At 34.4% G+C, this 15,584-nt stretch overlaps 1 protein-coding gene across 3 annotated transcripts in view; it reads right to left on the minus strand.

Moving 5' to 3' along the window:
* The window catches only part of LOC123551473 (zinc finger protein 595-like), a 51,614-nt gene that overhangs the window by 1,251 nt on the left and 34,779 nt on the right, over positions 1-15,584 (minus strand). For all 3 annotated transcript variants that reach the window (XM_053540930.1, XM_045340438.2, XM_045340439.2), the window contains exons 5-6: positions 2,547-2,726; positions 651-743 (exon numbers count right to left, since the gene is read on the minus strand). In XM_053540930.1, the coding sequence (XP_053396905.1) occupies positions 651-743; positions 2,547-2,726 (273 nt within the window). The remainder of the gene's footprint in view (positions 1-650; positions 744-2,546; positions 2,727-15,584) is intronic.

Raw genomic sequence — 15,584 nt, forward strand, 5'->3', positions numbered from 1 at the left:
TAACTTGGGTCCTTATGACCTTGACCTTCAGGTAACTGTTCCAAAAGACTATAAGCATCTTCCTCTTGAGGTTAAGTATTTGTGTAAAGCTTCAAAAGTACAGCTATTATAATCTCTACCTTAAGGTCTGCAAACTAAAAAGTCAACTTGGGTCCCTTTGGCCTTGACCTTTTAGCCACTGTATATAACTCCCTCTACCAGTAGCTAGTCATTATGTAAATTTTGAAAAATACAGCTATTACACTTTCCTTGATAAAAAAAGTTTGAGAAGCTAGAAAGCAGAGTCCTTGTGACCTTGACTTTTGAGACATCAACACAAAAACATTAGAGGACTTCCTCTGGAGCTAACTAGCAACTACACTTTCTGATCCAAAGTCCAGAAATTAGGCAACTCACTTTGATCCCTATGACCTTGACCTTTGAAACAAAAGGGATTTTCCTCCAGTTGTTATTGTATAAATTTGAAATATACAACAATTGTACACTCTAACAGCTCTAGGCATATAAAAAACAACTGCTATTACAGTAGATTACAAAACTTAAGTAAAGTCTTAAACATGCGTAAAATGGTATTTAATTAGGTAATGGGGAAATGTCTTTATTTTCTCTTCTATTGTATTAGGATAGCACTACTACACTAGAACTCTTACCATGCTTTATTTTGATGTGGTTCATCAAATTTTCTTTCCTGGCATATCTTTGGTCACAAAATTCACAGGCAAACTTTATTCCAGGCCTTCTTTCTGTAAATATCAAAATGCAATTTTTGAAAACAGGTGATATAAGATAAACTATTCTGCAGATATTTCAAGACCACCCAAAACATAAGATGTCATTATGTAATATATGTACATGGTTCCTTTTGTCCTCCTAGTATTGTCAATAGATCTGTTTTGGTAACTACCCTGACTCAGTAACTTGCATTTCTTCTTTGCCAGCTTTTCGTTACAGTCTGATGATACATTCAATTTATGTCTTCAAAAGTGTAGTCAAAAAGTAAACTGTGACCTTGGACCTAGTGGCCAGGGATGAGGGTTATGCATCCTGCACCTTGGACCTAGTGGCCAGGGTTATGCACCCTGCATGTCATTTTGATAAGGTTAATAAGCGATGCTAGTTTCATGAAAATGCTTCCAGTAGTTTAGAAAAAATGAAGCCGACTGAAACTTGAGTTATTTGTTCTACGGCCTCTAGGTGTGACCTTGACCTTGGACCTAGTGACCTGGGTTGTGCATTTTGCACATCCTCTGGATGAGGTTAAAAACTGATGCTAATTTTATGAGAGCATTCCAATGGTTTAGAATATTGGACTGGACATGAATTTTAACTATTTAAAGTGTGAAACTGACCTTAGACTTAGTGACCCTGATCATGTGCTATGCAATTAATTTTGATGAGGTAAAAAAATGAAGCAAGATTTATGAAATATATGTGCAATATATAATATATGGAGTTAACCCAAGGCAAATCTATCTGACCTTTGACTTATAAATGACCTTAATTTGGACCTAGTGACCTTGTATGTGCAGTCTGTATTTTTTCTTGATGGGGAAAACAATCGATGCTAGCTTTAATAGCAGTTTAATATATATGATGCGGAAATGATGTAAAGCTATTTGACCTCAGATTGTGACCTTGACCTAGTGATCTGGTTTTGCGCTCTGCATGTAGTGTTTATGAAGTAAACAGCAAATGCTAGTCTTATGAAAATGTTCCCAGCAGATTAGAAGTCATGGAGCAGACACAAAGTTCAGCTGACTTTTTACCTATAAAGATGACTCTGGCCATGAACCTAGTGTCCTGGGACCTGGCGCTACATGTCATATGTTAAAACCGCCCCGGTCAATACTCCCTGAAGTGGTCAATATTGGTTGATTGGTCAATAACTAGTCAATTAGTCAATTTATCTATTCACTAATTAGCTGGCATTATGAAACTGTCATGATCATTTATCCCAATGTATCATTCTCAATACTTGAACATGGTAATTAGAAAAAAAAGTAAATTAAGCAATTATAGTATTCAATTATAGACCACTCCATATACTGATAAATGTAGTATATTACACAGGACCAAAATTTGAATGGGCTAGTATTGTTCATTTCAACGAGTGTAATTTATAGAAATAAAAACTTTAATTAATTTGAAATAAAAGCTACTGTAAGAAGATAAAAGCACTGAATAAACTAGTATTGTCCAAAATGAAGCTGGACCAGGACACATTGTCAAGAACCAAAATCAGATCGGCCAGTATTGACCACTATACTTTTAAATGAACAGAAGTTCCATATCATTTAACTTGGTTTATTATTTTTAAATTACTATTACAGCCTGCGCTAATCTGTGCATAAATCAGTATTGACCACCTAAAAATGATAATAGTATTGAATCAATCAGTATTGACCGATTTTAACCAGTACTGACCAAGGGCTAAGTCAATACTGACACTGACTGGCTTTTTGCCAAATATTGTGGAAATTAGGGGGAGGTGGGTACTTATATACTTAATGTGTGGTTTGTAGTACCTACATGTAAAATATACATACCCCCTTCAAAGTGTACATGATTGATATGCTGCCTCAACTCAGTTATCGTGAAAAACATTTTCCCACACTTTTCACAACTAAACTTCTTCTCCCCATGTCTCAATGAGTGAACTCTCAATGCCCATCTTGTACCGTATGATTTACCACAGTCACTGCAAGGAAACTTTCTTCTTTTCAATCCTGAAAAATGAGCGTAAGGCTGAATATATTATCTTCAAGATTGTCTCCCAAAACACAAGCTCTTCTAAATCTTACTATATCATTTTATTTCTCTTATAACTAATTTAATACAAGAATGTATTACTAGATTAAGGACATTTGAATATTTTATACCTGAACATTCATTTTATCCTCCTTCCTTCTTAATATTTGATCAACGTCTCTTTTCAGTCCGGATCACTGTCAGTTGCTATTTACAAAATCACCTTTGGTTTTCCCATTATTTTTACAGTGTCATTTCGAATCCTACTTTTGGCATTCTGTAAATATGTGTGTTTATAGGACACATTGGTGCCCCCACTCCTATCAATGTAAGTGGTTTCATGACTCTAGGTCATCTATTTATTTAAGACATATGCAATACAATCTTTTAAGCACTTTTTGTGTATTTTTCACTAAGTCAAGGACAATAACTCTGGTCTGACTGAGTAAAATCCTTAACAGAACACTATGTGCATAACTTCATATATGCTGTATATCTTACATTTTATGACTCTTAAGTCAAATGGTTTTTGAAAATACAATGGACAGGAACCCCAAATAAAACCCCAGGTGCACAACTTCACATGCTAAATGATATTCCTGTAATGTTTCATAATCCTAGAACAAATACTTTTTGAGATACAATAAACACAAACTTTTATGCCTTTTATGAATATTTTTGAATAAGTCTGGCTGTGTGAGATCTAAATTAAAACATCATGTGCACAACTTCACAATCACATGCTGAATGACAATCCTGTGAGTTTTGATGCCTCTGGTACATTATGAGATATGCAAGACAAACATTCGGATGGATGGACTGACAGATGGATCAACTCTTAAGTGCTCTCATCAAAAGTTTTGTTTAAATAGTGTTTTTTATATAAATGGATACTATATGTAATAATATGGACAAGGCAATATTGCATTAAATACAACTAGAGCTGTCTGTAAGACAGCCAAGCTCGACTATTCGAAATATTGTCCCAGAAGCAGGAAAATATTACCCAAAATGTTAAATATCAAGAGTTTTAAGTTTAAAAGGGGACATAATTTGACCAAAATGCATATCAGAGTTATGGGACTTGCTGCTATCAACTAGTTTTATAACCCCGAAGGCACATGTAAAGTTTCAATTCAATATCTGCATTAGTTTTGGAGATAGTAACTTGCATGTAAAACTTGAACCAGAATTTTCTAAGTCCAAAAGGGGGCATAACTTGCCCAAAATACATGTCTGAGTTATGGGACTTGACCCAGTGAGGTTGGTAATTGATCTAGAAAATGAAAAATAAGTTTCATCTCTATATGCCTTTAAGTAATAGCTGTAAGTACTTGCACGCAAAACTTTAATCAGGATTTTCTAAGTCCAAAGGGGGCATAATTTGGCTAAAATGCAGGTCAGAGTTATGGGACTTGCTGCTATCAACTAGTTTTATAACCCAGAAGACACGTGAAGTTTCAATTCAATATCTGCATTAGTTTTGGAGATAGTAACTTGCATGTAAAACTTGAACCAGAATTTTATAAGTCCAAAAGGGGGCATAATTTGCTCAAAATACATGTCAGAGTTATGGAACTTGACCCAGTGAGGTTGGTAATTGACCTAGAAAAAGAAAAAATAAGTTTCAAAGCAATATGCCTTTAAACGATAGCTGTATGTACTTGCATGCAAAGACTTAACCAAGGTGTGACGCCGATGCGCCAGCCACCAGGGTGAGTAGTCAAGCTAAAAACGTTGTAAAATTACTAGACTTGTAGGAATTTTCTGCTGTTATAAATGTCAGTGGTTGTTTGTCAAAATTGTAGGTGTAATCGCTATAGTTCTACCCCAACCTTCCAAGAACTGTCCTGTTTTTCAAACTGATGGCAAGCTTATATTAAGAAGGGCAAAATTCTACTCAATTTATATAAAAACACATCTTTGATAACTATAAATATCAATGTATTTACCAAAATGTCACTATTAGTAAAGTATATTAGATATACATAGAATACAACATTTAAAACAATCATTTAAAATGTTTTTACTGTCAAGTTCATTGTTAGGTAATATCTATTTTTATCTTCAGTTGTAGGGATGTCAGTTTTACATTGTATTTTCTGTATATATTAGCTTTCAATCATAAAGTTCTTTGTTCTTGTTGTTACTTCAAAATTATGTCATTGTTCTTCAAATACACTGGTACTTTCTTTCCCAGTTTTCAATTTTCTCTATTTTTCATTTCTTCCAACTTTTCCACTCTGTCAATGTCTTGCATTTCCATACTGTATTATAAAAAAATACACACCCCTTTTGGCCATCTTTTTTAACATAACTCAATGATCTGAAGGAATATTTGTGTAAAATTATTTTTAAATTGTGCCAGCAGTTTCTGAGAGATTTCCAAATAGCTCTAAAGAGAAAACTAGCCCCACCCTATTGTGGCCAAGCTGTTGAACAAATCATATAGCTAAAAGGAATCTGTAGAAGGGTCATGCAGTTAATACTGTTGTAACATTATTTTCAAATTGGACCAGCAGATGAAAACAGCCATACACAAAACTAACACTATCCTATAGCAGCAGTTATTAAACCAATCAACATGGCTTGAAGAAATTTGGTAGAGGGTTACCAAAGAAATACTTGTATGAAATTAAGTTTTAAATCAGGCTAGTGGTTTCGAAGGAGATTTTCAAAGTTTTACATATAGCCATACAGAGAAAACTAGTCCCACCTACCTTCAGCAATGTTTTTTTTCACACATCAACATGGCTTGAAGGAATTTAGTAAAAGGTTTCTAAAGTACTTGTAATATATAATCTCACAGTATTTGTCATTTCATCTATTCTGTTGTAATAGGAGCTGAAGTTCATCATTCATGTGATGTTTCATTTTTGTCAAATAATTTCAATAAATATGGAAGGTGTGACTGGATCTCAAACAGTAGGGTTTTTGTTTGTACACAGCATACCCAGTCTAATCTGTTTGTCAATTTTTGTTGTAGAATATCTCAACTAGACTGTTGTCTATACAGCTGTTTCCATCCATTCTTGACTGCTCATCAATTTTAAGGATGTATCATCTCATACATGTGTAGGTATATCACTTTTCATAAAATCTTGTAGGTATATCAATTTTCAGGTTTAAATTAAGAAATAATATATCCCAAACAGTGATTTGTCATTGAATAAAATCATTGTTTGGAGTTTAGATGCGAAGGAATCATATCATGTGAGCAAATCACTGTTTAAGATATATCAAGTTATCAAGGATTATTTTGTACATCCTTGACGACATCCATCAAACATTTGCCTGTTTTCTGTTGGTTTCTTTTCCAGCTTGCTGCTATGCCTTTTGACACTACGACGTAATAAATGTGACGTCAGAAAAATGAATTGTTGTTTAATAATACACAATTTTCAGCCTTCTTTTTTTAATAGGAAAACCAACTGGGTTGTGTTAGAATATCCAATTTCATCTGTCTATCAGCAATTCATTCAACCTAAGGTATTCTACAACTGATCTGTATTAAAGAATATCCCATCCTATTCCAGCCTCTACTGAAAATTCTACAAATCCTACTCAAAAATCAATGACCACAAATTGCAAGAACCCTCTCATATAATGGGCTTTCAACAAGAGCTGTCACAGGAGAGAAGTCTAAATTGAACATAATTTAAGGAAAATTTCTGCAAGAGTAAAGCACCATCTGTAATATTATGTGGCTGTTAATGTGGAACAATTATTTTTAGTCTGAATCAAATTTAATTAGTAATAACTTTGAACAAAAGTGCATCACAACTTGAACCTGAATTTATTTGTTGGATTTAATTCACACCGACACAATTATAGGTCATATGGTGACTTTCCAGCTTTGATGGTGGAGGAAGACCCCAGGTGCCCCACCGTGCATTATTTCATCTCTAGCGGGCATCTGGGTAGAACCTCCGACCTTCCCCCAAAAATGCTGTTTTAAAGGTCAGATAACTCTTTTTCAATACTGGTGACCTATGACTTTTATTGCATATCTTTGTTTCTTGGATGATTGTCCTTCAATATCCAAAGTTTAAAGAAATTCTGTTACTGGGAAATATTTCGCCCATCTCATACAGAGACTCTAGCGTACGCCTTTAACAGGAATTGTATTTGAGAAATAACATGTCTTTTAGGGACACAAAAAATATTACCATATTTTCTATCTTCATGCTATGTTGGTTTAAAGTGACAAATACCACCAAATCTCTCTTATTCATACAAGAAAATATCTAGTATTTTTAAATACATGTTTAATGACAAAACATACATTATATTTATACAGACTTTAACATAATCCAGTGCATTTTCAAATGATATAAAAATGCATGTACATCTTGTATAACCTATAGTCAAAGTTAAGTGATATCCACTGTACTGAACCAAGCAGTTGCTCACCATTGAAGATCTTGTCCTTTTGACCTTGCTTCTGACCAAATCTGGTGAACATTCATAAGTGGTTCATGAGAAAAATTTGTTTAAAGGTTTTTGGTGATCATCCATCAGGCAGTTCATTAATTGTTTAAAGTAGGGCTCCCGCAGTTTTCTGCTGATAAAATTCCAGACCTAAACTGGGTCATTAAGTGGAACCGTATAAACAAATCTGAGAAACGACCCTGCCGGGATGCTACAGACCAAAGTTGGTGTCGTTTTGACCAGTAGTGTCAAAGATGTTGATGTAAATTGTGATGGACGACAGAAAATGGATCTATCTATACTAAAAGCTCACTCTGAACTTTCAGCTCAGATGAGCTAAAAAGTGTGGATGGATGGTAGGTGATCACAATAGCTCATCTAAACACTTCCCTATGGGATAGCTAAAAATCCAGTAACCAGTCAAATGGGTAAAACATGAAATTGTACTGAAAGTAAAGAATTTCATGGATTTTTCATTTATTCTCCTAAATGTGAGGTAATTACACAATTCTATAAATGACAGCAAAACTTACATTTCTACTAGGGGTTTGTTACTAAAGCTTCAATGTGACTGACCACCTTTAAGTCCAATACTTTAACATATCTCACCACTATCATTTAGCATGTTTGCTGGTTTGTAGATGTTTTGACATGGACCAGTATTTTGCAGCAGAATACATGTGTCAGAAGCATAACATAATGTATATAAATGCTGCTTTTAAATGTTTACAATTAGTATGTTTAAGTACATCATTGTTAAATATATCAATCAAAATCATAAAATCTATAGCAAACGTAAGAACATATACAATGCATTTTGCATGAGTCACATATCAGAAAAGATATCTATTTACACATAATCAATACAGCAACAGTTAAAACAAATGACAACTTAATGTATTTAACATAAAGTAAGAAACAAGGCTGAACTTCCCTGTTTCTGGAATCCATAATCAGTATATCAAACAAAATTTGAGATTTCATGTTTTTAAGGGTGAGATTGTACTCTTTGTTGTGAGTAAAACTTGAGAACTTTGTGATTTTCAAACAATTTAGCTGTACACTCAAAACATACTTGTAAAACTTCAACCTGAATATTCTAATATATATAAATATAAGTGTAGAATGCAACTTATTTTTTCAGATAGGTTTCCACAGGCAGTTATTACTATGCATACTGGGTTTTCTACAAATAAGTGTACACATTATAGGTCTTCAAGTCTCTACCTCTTCTATGTCAAAGTGTAACAGTGAAAGGTTTAAGCTTTTGTTACAGTTATTCATGATGGATTGCCAAAGTTCAATTCAGGTTACTGCCTTTGAAAATAGGACTATGATGTAAAATGTTATCTAATTCAGTCTAACCAGCCTTGGACATAGAAGCAGCAGTTCTCAAATAACATACAATAAAAGGCTCTTCTTCTCAACAAAAAAATAAGCCGGATAGTAAACACTGAACTGCTGGAATGATTCTGGTGTGATGTTAACTTGTACTTATTTTCCATTCAATTCATTTCAGAACCAGTTTAAAGGGAAAGAATGGGGATGATTTTCTTTCAAATTAAAAAATGTGTCAGGCAGACTTACTTAGGGAAAGCTTTTTCATCAAACTTGCTTATTAGATATTAACCTATAGTTTGATTTTTGTTACAGTTGAAGGCTGTTACATATATCCATCACTCTACAAAAAAATTTAAATATTGTGCACAGTGCACTAATATTCAGGATATGAAATGTCCAGAGTCAACAGGCATAATTTTTGTATGCAAATAACTGCTGGAATATCTTTTTGTAACAGGAATATGGTCAATAATTTATTAGGCAAAAGCGACCTTTATTTATAATTCTAACAGAGTCAGCCTAATCTTTGCTAACTGAATGTCTGTCGCTAACGTCCATCATACATCTCAGTCCAAAAATGTTTCCTATATATTTTCAACAACAACATTAAGGTGGTGTTGCTTCAAAATATGTTTTTCTGCGGACCGTTTCAACGTGAACATCTGACCACAGAATTCACATTTGTACGGTTTTTCGCCTGTATGACTTCGCATATGTAACTTCATATCGCGTTCTGATCCAAACACTTTATTGCAGTAAGAGCACGAGTTCTTTATCAGCAAACTTTTCTCAAATCTAATGGTCTTCATGTTGCCTGTTGAAGTGATGATCATATTCGGATCTGAAACAGATAAATTATGGCTTTAGTTTTTTTGCAAGCTGAGCTGACAACTGTGTACTGATATTTGAGCTCTAAGACTCAATGCTCCTTACAGAATGTGAAAAGAAAGTCTTAAACAGTATCTTAAAGTGATATAAATTTGAAACTTGAAAAAGAGGAAACGCATTATACTGAAGTCTTCTGAACGGAAAAGAAGTACTAAGCTGCACTTTCCTCTATTGTTTTTATTTTCATAATTATCGAGTATAATTTTTTTTCAAAATGTTTTATCTGAAATAAATCAGTAAGCTAGTTTGAAGGTTTGGCACCGTCAGTAGTATTCATTCTTACAATAGCAGTAAGTACCTATGACATATAACAGCATGCAGGAACATTGGGTCTTATAGGTATATCTGTATCAATAGAAGACATTACCTCTTCCTAAAGTTTGCTTACAGAAACTAAACCTCTTCTGTGAATATTTCTTTATTATAATACCAAAATAATTTAAAGGATTTTTTTCTATAAATGTTGAACAGAAATGGTTTTCATCAGAAGAGTTTTTGTTTGTGTTAGGAACTGCTAGTAGTATTGGACTGCGGCATTTAAAACCGAAACAGAAATGCTCAGGAAGGTAACAGTTATACAGAGTACTGGTCAGGTCAACTTGCAATATATAAAACTTAATCTTCTCTGTCAAGATGCCTGCATTCAAGTCTCTGAAAATAGCCAATGGAATTATTAATCAAAATTGTAAATTTAAACAAGAGCTGTCCGTAAGACAGCCAATGCTCAACTATTCAATTGTTGTCCCAGAGGCAGGATTATTACCCTAAATGTTAAAATATCTATAGTTTCAACCCAGTATCTGCATTAGTTATGGAGATAGTAACTTGCATGCAAAACTTTAACCAGGATTTTCTAAGTCCAAAATATAACTTGGATAAATAATTATAATAATTTGGCAAAAATGCATGTCAGAGTTACGGAACTTGATGCTATCACCTACTTTTATAACCCCTGAGAAACGTGAAGTTTCAATTCAGTATTTGCATTAATTAGTTTTCGAGACAGTAACTTGCATGCAAAACTTTAACCAGGATTTTCCAAGTCCAAAAGGGGGCATAATTTGCCCAAAATACATGTCAAAGTTATGGGACTTGACCCAGTGAGGTTGGTAATTGACCTGGATAGAAAAAGAAAAAGTAAGTTTCAAAGCTATATGCCTTTAAACGATAGCTATACATCCTTGCATGCAAAACGTTAACCAAGGTGTGATGCCGACACCGATGCCAGGGTGAGTAGAATAGCTAGACTTTTCTTTAAATAGTCAAGTTAAAAACAGAAATTATCAATAAAGGCTCCTGAGCAATGCACAAATAAAAACTATAAATAAAGGCTCCTGTGCAATGTACAAATGCAATGCACAATAGAAACTATCAATAAAGGCTCCTGTGCAATGTAAAAATGTCATGTACAAATAGAAACTATCAACAAAGGATGCTGTGCAATGTATACGAAATCAGTGATTTTTGAAGTTACCAAATGGTCGACAATTATATGAATTGAAAAATAATTACATATGTTTTCACGTAACATTAGGGCTACAGTATAAATGTATCTTTGCAGTACAAGCCAATATAAAAACATTTTTTCATTTTGCATTCCTACACTGCAATTTTCATTGCCTAAATCATACATGCTAATTGCAGCTTTTCCACTAAAGCATTTGGAAATTAATAAGCAGTGTAACAATCATTTTCAGCTAACTTGCTATAATTCAAATCAATCTGGTAAATAAAGTGGAGAATCATGCGGCATTTCAAGGACAAGAGGATTGACATTTCTGTAACAATACTGTAATGATCCAGATAATGGTCTGGTTATTCAATCATTAATGATAACAAGAGCTGTCCGTAAGACAGCGCGCTCCACTATTCTGCGATTTTGACAGTAAAATGAATTTATGTCTCAATAAGAGACCTCTACTTTAATAGGAAGATACACCAAGTCATTATCTTATATTGTATTAAAGTTATATCCAGAAAGCGAAGATTGCCAAAAAAGTATGAAAGGGGCATATTCTGTCAAAAATACAATTAGAGTTATGGGGATTGTAACCACACATGCAGATGATGATTATAAAGAAATATTTTTAATTTCAAGTCATTATCTTTTAATTTATTTATTTGGGTTTTACGGCGCACCAACACAGTATAGGTTATATGGAGCCAAACAGGACTACAAATTTTGGTTTCATACCTCATTTACATCGAAATAAAAACAAGAGGTATGGAATCAAAATTTGCATACCTGCTGGAATCACAGAGTTACAGCAAAACCAAGTGTTAAGACCCTATTAGTCGCCTCTTACGATCATGCAAGGGTAAGGCAGTGGTTCCAATTCTTTTCATACACAGATCGTCCCAGAACTACATGGGGCCATTATCTTTTAAAGTACCAAAGGTATGTCTATAAACGAAGCTTTCGAACAAATTTAACATGAAAATAGTGACAAGTATAACAACTTGGTGACTTTGACCTTGGGTATAATGGGCCCAGCCCCTTCACATACTTTGTTTGTATGCTGGACAATGTTTATGTGAACTTACAGTAAGATACAAGCAACAGTAACAAAGATATGACAGAAAAACAAAGGTTGCCGAAAACTTTAACCTTAAAAATAACCTAAGTATAACACCTTGGTGACCTTGACCTTATGTATAATGGGCCCAGCCCCTGCACATAGTTTGTTTGTATGCTGGACAATGTTTATGTGAAGTTACAGTAAGATAAAAGCAATAGTAACAAAGATATGACAGAAAAGCCTTAAAAATAACCTAAGTATATAACACCTTGGTGACCTTGACCTTATGTATAATGGGCCCAGCCCCTGCACATACTTTGTTTGTATGCTGGACAATGTTTATGTGAAGTTACAGTAAGATATAAGCAATAGTAACAAAGATATGACAGAAAAACAAAGGTTGCCGAAAAACTTTAACCTTAAAAATAACCTAAGTATAACACCTTGGTGACCTTGGACTTGGGTATAATGGGCCCAGCCCCTGCACATACTTTGTTTGCATGCTGAACAATGTTAATGTGAAGTTACAGTTAGATACAAGCAATAGTAACAAAGAACAAGAGCTGTCCGTAAGACAGCCAAGCTCAACTATTCGAAATATTGTCCCAGAAGCAGGAAAATATTACCCAAAAAGGTTAAATATCAAAAGATTTTTAAGTTCAAAAGGGGGAATAATTTGACCAAAATGCATATCAGTTATGGGACTTGCTGCTATCAACTAGTTTTATAACCCCGAAGGCACATGTGAAGTTTCAAATCAATATCTGCATTAGTTTTGGAGATAATAACTTGCATGTAAAACTTTAACCAAAATTTTCTAAGTCTAAAAGGGGGCATAATTTGCTCAAAAAACATGTCAGAGTTATGGAACTTGACCCAGTGAGGTTGGTAATTGATCTAGAAAAAGAAAAAATAAGTTTCAAATCTATATGCCTTTTATAAATAGCTGTATGTACTTGCACGCAAAACTTTAACCAGAATTTTCTAAGTCCAAAAGGGGGCATAATTTGGCCAAAATGAAGGTCAGAGTTATGGGACTTGCTGCTATCAACTAGATTTATAACCCCGAAGACACATGTGAAGTTTCAAATCAATATCTGCATTAGTTTTGGAGATAGTAACTTGCATGTAAAACTTTAACCAAAATTTTCTAAGTCTAAAAGGGGGCATAATTTGCTCAAAATACATGTCAGAGTTATGGGTCTTGACCCAGTGAGGTTGGTAATTGATCTAGAAAAAGAAAAAATAAGTTTCAAATCTATATGCCTTTTAGAAATAGCTGTATGTACTTGCACGCAAAACTTTAACCAGAATTTTCTAAGTCCAAAAGGGGGCATAATTTGGCCAAAATGAAAGTCAGAGTTATGGGACTTGCTGCTATCAACTAGTTTTATAACCCCGAAGGCACATATGAAGTTTCAAAACAATATCTGCATTAGTTTTGGAGATAGTAACTTGCATGTAAAACTTTAACCAAAATTTTCTAAGTCCAAAAGGGGGCATAATTTGCTCAAAATACATGTCAGAGTTATGGGACTTGACCCAGAGAGGTTGGTAATTGACCTAGAAAAAGAAAAAATAAGTTTCAAAGCTATATGCCTTTAATTGATGGCTGTATGTACTTGCATGCAAAAACTTAACCAAGGTGTGACGCCGACGCCGACACCGACGCCAGGGTGAGTAGAATAGCTAGACTATTCTTCGAATAGTGGAGCTAAAAACCAAAGTTGCCGAAAAAATTTAACCAAGAAAGTTCACGCCGATGCCGGGGCGAGTAGAATAGCACCCCTATTCTCCGAATAGTGGAGCTAAAAATAGTTTTAATAACTGTCTTTTTATGGAGTCCTTAGCCGGCAAACAATCACACCTTTCCGATTATAATCAGTGATATTTCCGGAATTTTTAAGTAGCAGGGTTAGAATTTAACTTCTTTTTGCACTAGCAAATTTTTGCAAGTACAAAAAATTTCAAGTGGCAAAATGTCAACTTTACTCACAATTTTGTGCTCGATTGGCATGTTGCCAGTCCAAAAACATTATCCCCCTCCATATACCCCTTCCCAACAACACTGCCATAACGTTCTGACATTTTTTGTTGTTGTGCCTGACGTATACAAATTTCCAAACGTGTATACAAGAGAATTGCAAAAAATGTACACGATGTGCACCATTTCTAGGTCAGTTCCTGGTCAAATCTCTTCAACAAGGTCTTATTACCAAGTTTATATTCCAATGTATGAAAACATTTTAGCTAGAACTTGTGCCGCAGAGACAGCATGTCAGGTCAAAATGACATATATGCCTACTGTTTGGGATGTGACTTCTCTGTAACTTGTATGTGTAAATCTCTAAAATACAGAAGTCACACCATTACTTTCACAGGCATGGTTAAACACAATAAACAAACAAGGCAGTCTGAAAGACAGCTAAATCCCCCGCCACTGTTATGGATAGTGAAAGGGTAAACCTTTGACCTTTAGCTGTGACCTTGACCTTGAACTGATATGGCTGACTCATAAATTCTGCACAACATCTTGATGAGGTGATCATTTGACCCAAGTTTCATGAAAATCCTTCAAGGGGTTTAGGAGCTACAGAGCTCAAACTTTTGACCTTGAGTTGTAACCTTGACCTTGAGTTGACATGGTTGACTCATGAGCTCTTGATGAGATGATCATTTAACCCAAGTTTGATGAAAATCCTTTAAGGGGTTTAGGCATAAAAAAAAAATATGTTTGTTTCCTGTAACATGCTGAAAAAAATGGGGGTCGGTAGGTAGGGATTTTTTTTTTTTTATTTTTTTTTTTTAGTAGGTGTCAGAACATTTCAGTGTTTAGTAACCTTATTATCGCCAATTAACTGCCTAATCAGGCCTCAACCTTAACTTTTTTCAGCAGTTGCCAGCAGGTTCACCAACTACTAAAATCTAGTTGACCTGCTCAGACTTTAGTGGACCTCCAATTCTATCTCATAAATTGTGATGCTGTAGACGTCATAACTTCATATGACTCAAAGAAACAGGACTTATTTCTAAATAATTAAAAATGGAAGACTGTAGCAATCTGTTATCCCGAAAAATAACTATTTTGAAAAGTGTCCCAAAATATGGACACAATCAGCACCAGTGTTGAAAGTGAAAAAAAAAAACATCAACAATTATCGGTAATCATTCTGATGATAAACTAAGTAATTGGCCTCGTTTTCATCATCAATTAACACCCCCTCAAAGAGCTCAAAGAAGTGTGTCGGATATTGTGGCATCTGCAGTGGAGATCAAAGCGGTATAGTTTCCACGAGATTGTCATTGCATTACGTCATGTTTTCGCGCCATGTGACACATCACTGTCTGATCGTACTTTCTCGATTCCTTTAATTGTTGAGAAGAAATCAGTAAAAAAGTTTTTTCTTTAATTTTTTAAAAGCGAATGTGCAATATCCAGAATAAACTGACATGTAAATGTGTCAGACCGTGAACGATGCTGACCTATTTGCCCTCAAGAAATTTACATTATTGTTTGAGAAGAATATCTAACAAAGTGTTGTGTCAAAAAACATATGTACGAAGACTCATTTAAAACTTATTAAAAATCGCAACGACATCATACTGCCTCATTTTAAAACCACATTTCTATTGACGTTCATGAGGTCACGTAACCTA

The sequence above is a fragment of the Mercenaria mercenaria genome, chromosome 4, assembly GCF_021730395.1.
Source record: "Mercenaria mercenaria strain notata chromosome 4, MADL_Memer_1, whole genome shotgun sequence".
In the NCBI taxonomy this organism is placed as follows: Eukaryota; Metazoa; Mollusca; class Bivalvia; order Venerida; family Veneridae; genus Mercenaria; species Mercenaria mercenaria.